Below are 3,412 nucleotides of genomic sequence, written 5' to 3'. Positions count from 1 at the left end.
AAGAAAATTGTGGGGCTGGCAAAAGGATGTAAGGTGCCAGACTGTAGAAGTAGAGTGCTGTATGCATTTCCTCCTTGTGCTGCCTCTGGTTCAATGCCAACTGTCTCAAAGGAGACAGGTAACCACTGGAAGAGCACACAGAGGAGCCATTAACTTTCTCTGTTGAGTTTTTTGAAAGCTACTGAGTCTTAACTTAGTGTCTGCATTCTTGCTGCATCCAAATCTTGAATGTTTGAGCCCTATGAATCATTTTAGGAGTTGCTCTGTGCCTTAGTACAGGCTGTGTTAGTAGCCAGCCACTGTTTTCTTTTAGCACTTYAAGCAATTCACCCATTAGCAAGAGGTTTGGGGTATTAATTGATTTACGCTGAAGTTCAGCTATTAACACCTCAATTCTCAAGTGGGAATAGACACCCCAGTATTTCTTCCAAGGAGCCAAATTCCGTGTTTTCAGGAATGGCAGATAATTTCTGAACTTAGCCTTATCAACTTTCTATGCATACATACATGTACCTACAAAACAATATGGAATAGTGATAATTGTCCTTACCGCAGGTCAGCAAGCGGTCCTGGAAGCTCCGATGTTGGTGCTGGCGGTAATCGCCGTCTTCAGCAAACACAGCACCAAGTGGATGAGGTAACAGTCTATTCTGACAGCAGTGTAATAATCCCATCTCTTTCAGAAAACCTGACAAGAAAAATAGACAAGCATTGGCCACAGCACGTACTGCTGTTTTATATGAAAGGGAAGCTCAGCATCATTCAGCCTTCTTTGTTGTGCTTCTGTCACTTGGGGTCTTGGAAAGTTCTTTTTATTAAAAAATAATTTAAAAAAGGGGGGGGGGGGAATCAGGAGGAGGGCGCATTCTGCTGGAGTGGGGAAAAGTTACCAGTGTCGAAAGSTTGGTTGCAAACCCAGTATCTGAGGATTGGATGCAAGTTAAAATAATACTCTTCTGTCAAAGAGGCAAAAAGAGGCTGATCTTCTCCCCTAAAAAGAYAGGCAAATTTCTGGGGAAGTCCAAAAGCCATTGTTGGTTAACAGCAGCTTTATCTGCTTGAACAGGATAGCACTTCAAATGAATGTCAAAAATATTTTGTCCGTGATTAAAATGCTCAAGTCCTTTTGAAGCAGGTTATAAAATTCTTTTCAGGTTTGAAGGAATGCCAGCCAAACTTTGAGAACTTGTCTGCARTACTGACACACAAAGTCCACTTCAGGCAGTGGACGTGTGAACTTCTTCACTTAAACTGTGAAATGTGAACATTTTCACTTAAGTTCATGATTGGATCTCCTGAAAGTCAACTGTTCCTACTCCTTAGAGGACACTATGAAAAAATATCATGTATTGGAATCTCTTACCTGCAAGTAATCTCTCCAGCAGTGATACGGTTGATGTACTTACTGTAAATGTTAAATTGATGTAGGTGGTTGACATCATGAGGGTGAATGTCGACAAGGTGTTGGAGCGAGATCAGAAGCTATCGGAGTTGGATGACCGAGCTGATGCCCTGCAAGCAGGAGCTTCCCAGTTTGAGACCAGTGCAGCCAAGCTGAAAAGAAAGTATTGGTGGAAGAACTGTAAGGTAACCATGGCTTGAATATACAAAAATCAGTATTACACTTTACAGTATGTTAGGGATTATCTCAAAAGTGACTCCAGTGAATGCTAAGTTCTAGCACCAGCTTTACAATACATAGCACAATGTTCATGTGAAGTGACCAAAATCTAGATTGCTGCTAAACAATATCTTGTCCAAGACAGCAATGGCCAAAGGGAAGCATTATGGTCACCTGAGGCTGTGGGGAACCGGTGAGAAAAGAGCAAAACTCTGTGGGCTGAACTTACTGCAAGGAAGTATTGCAAAGCGGGAGGAGAGCATTGTCTTCTACAGCTCCTGGTAAATGTTGGTACTTTCTTTGGTGAGCAACAAAGTGGAAAATGTGGTGTAGGACAGGAGTATGAAAGGTGTTGAATAGGTTTCTTTTTACTCCTGTTTGTGTAGTCACCTTGGACAGGCTCTGTACAGAGACATGAAAGAGAGCTTGTTGGTCAACTCTGGTTGCCGGTGTGCCCAGTCTACCATTTCTGAGGGGTAACGGTCCATCAAAATGGTGTTGCACATGTTCTACTTGCCACGTTCATCTAGCACACAGTACAAGGGTACCTTGTAGTGGCTGCTTCCCCTAGTAAAAGCCTATTAATGCTGCTGCACAGTCTTGTTGTAAGTGTGTTGTGGTTTTCGTTCACAGATGTGGGCAATACTGATAGCTGTTATTCTCATTATCATCATCATCATTATCATTGGTAAGTTTCATTGAAAAGGAGATTTTTCTTGAGAGTTGCAGTGGATGGAATTGACTCGCTGACTGTTACAGTTAAGCCAGGGTATTCGAGCTGAAGGTGTATATGTAACATTAGCTTGAAACAGCAGCCCCTGCTTAAATGATTGTTTAGTTGACTGCAGTGAGCAGTATAGGGCTCGCTTATGAGCCCTATCTAAGGGCTCATATTATAGGGCTCACTTATGAGCTCAAATAGCTGATTCTGGAACACCTGTGCAATGTAGATTTGGAAGAGAGGTACAACTGGGATTCCACTAGACTTAACAAAGAACAACTTCTTATTGTACACTTATTACTTATTACTTATTATTATTAAGTGTAAAGAAAGACCATTTGTCTCCCTTGTCTGAGAAGTGCAATTCCATTTTTTCTTATTCTTGCTTAGATCAGGCTTCGGCACGGTAGTGCCAAGTGCACTGCTCTGATAAGAAAATTAAAAAAAAAAAAAGTTTGTTGGGGCTGTGCTACGATAACAAACGCTAATAATTAGCAACAGTTGTGGTCTTAGGTGAGAATTCTTGATGCAAGCACAGATGAAAACTAAAGCTAGGGGAAAAGAAATACAGGAAACTTCAGTCCCTCTCTACTTGTCTCTAGTATCTTAAAATCTTAAAATTCAGGGTTGTTATGGTGGAGAGCTGAAGCAGACATGTTCCTCCGCCAACTTTTTTTCTTTTTTGTAGTCTCGACTACATGAGTTACAGGAAGAAACTCCCATCAACTGCAGCCGTCTGTCTCCAGCCTCTCCACTTCAAATCTGCCGTATTTCCAGCCAATCTACTGCCATTTAAAGCCAAACTCCTTTGACGAGCGAGATGCTAACTAAACCGGGTTGCCTTAAGACACTCCTAACAAGACACTCCTAACAAGCACAGCCCACAACTTGCCCAGTGCCTTGACTGGAGCCCGCAGAGGATTGGGTTCCAGTCCCCCAAGTGATGCTGTAATAATTACAGACTCCCTAGCGCCACACCAGCCTCAGCCGTGATTCTCTTCGGGGCCTCCGGGGCGCCCCGGGCCGGGGCAGGGGGGGCTGTTCCGCGGGCGGCCGTTGGGCCGGGCCGT

General features: G+C 43.3%; 1 protein-coding gene across 1 annotated transcript; it reads left to right on the top strand.

Moving 5' to 3' along the window:
- Nucleotides 1-549: 549 nt before the first annotated feature.
- VAMP3 (vesicle associated membrane protein 3) lies at nucleotides 550-3,263 on the top strand. The gene is made up of 4 exons (XM_026051013.1): nucleotides 550-637; nucleotides 1,429-1,587; nucleotides 2,255-2,309; nucleotides 3,031-3,263. The coding sequence occupies exons 2-4, from the start codon at nucleotides 1,441-1,443 to the stop codon at nucleotides 3,042-3,044; spliced, it is 216 nt and encodes a 71-aa protein (XP_025906798.1). The 5' UTR covers nucleotides 550-637; nucleotides 1,429-1,440; the 3' UTR covers nucleotides 3,045-3,263.
- The last annotated feature ends 149 nt before the right edge of the window (nucleotides 3,264-3,412 follow it).

Source organism: Nothoprocta perdicaria, unplaced genomic scaffold (genome assembly GCF_003342845.1).
Source record: "Nothoprocta perdicaria isolate Ctin4 unplaced genomic scaffold, notPer1 scaffold_72, whole genome shotgun sequence".
NCBI lineage: Eukaryota > Metazoa > Chordata > Aves > Tinamiformes > Tinamidae > Nothoprocta > Nothoprocta perdicaria.
The sequence above is the reverse complement of the archived record's forward strand: the minus strand, read 5'-3'. Positions and strand labels throughout refer to the sequence as shown.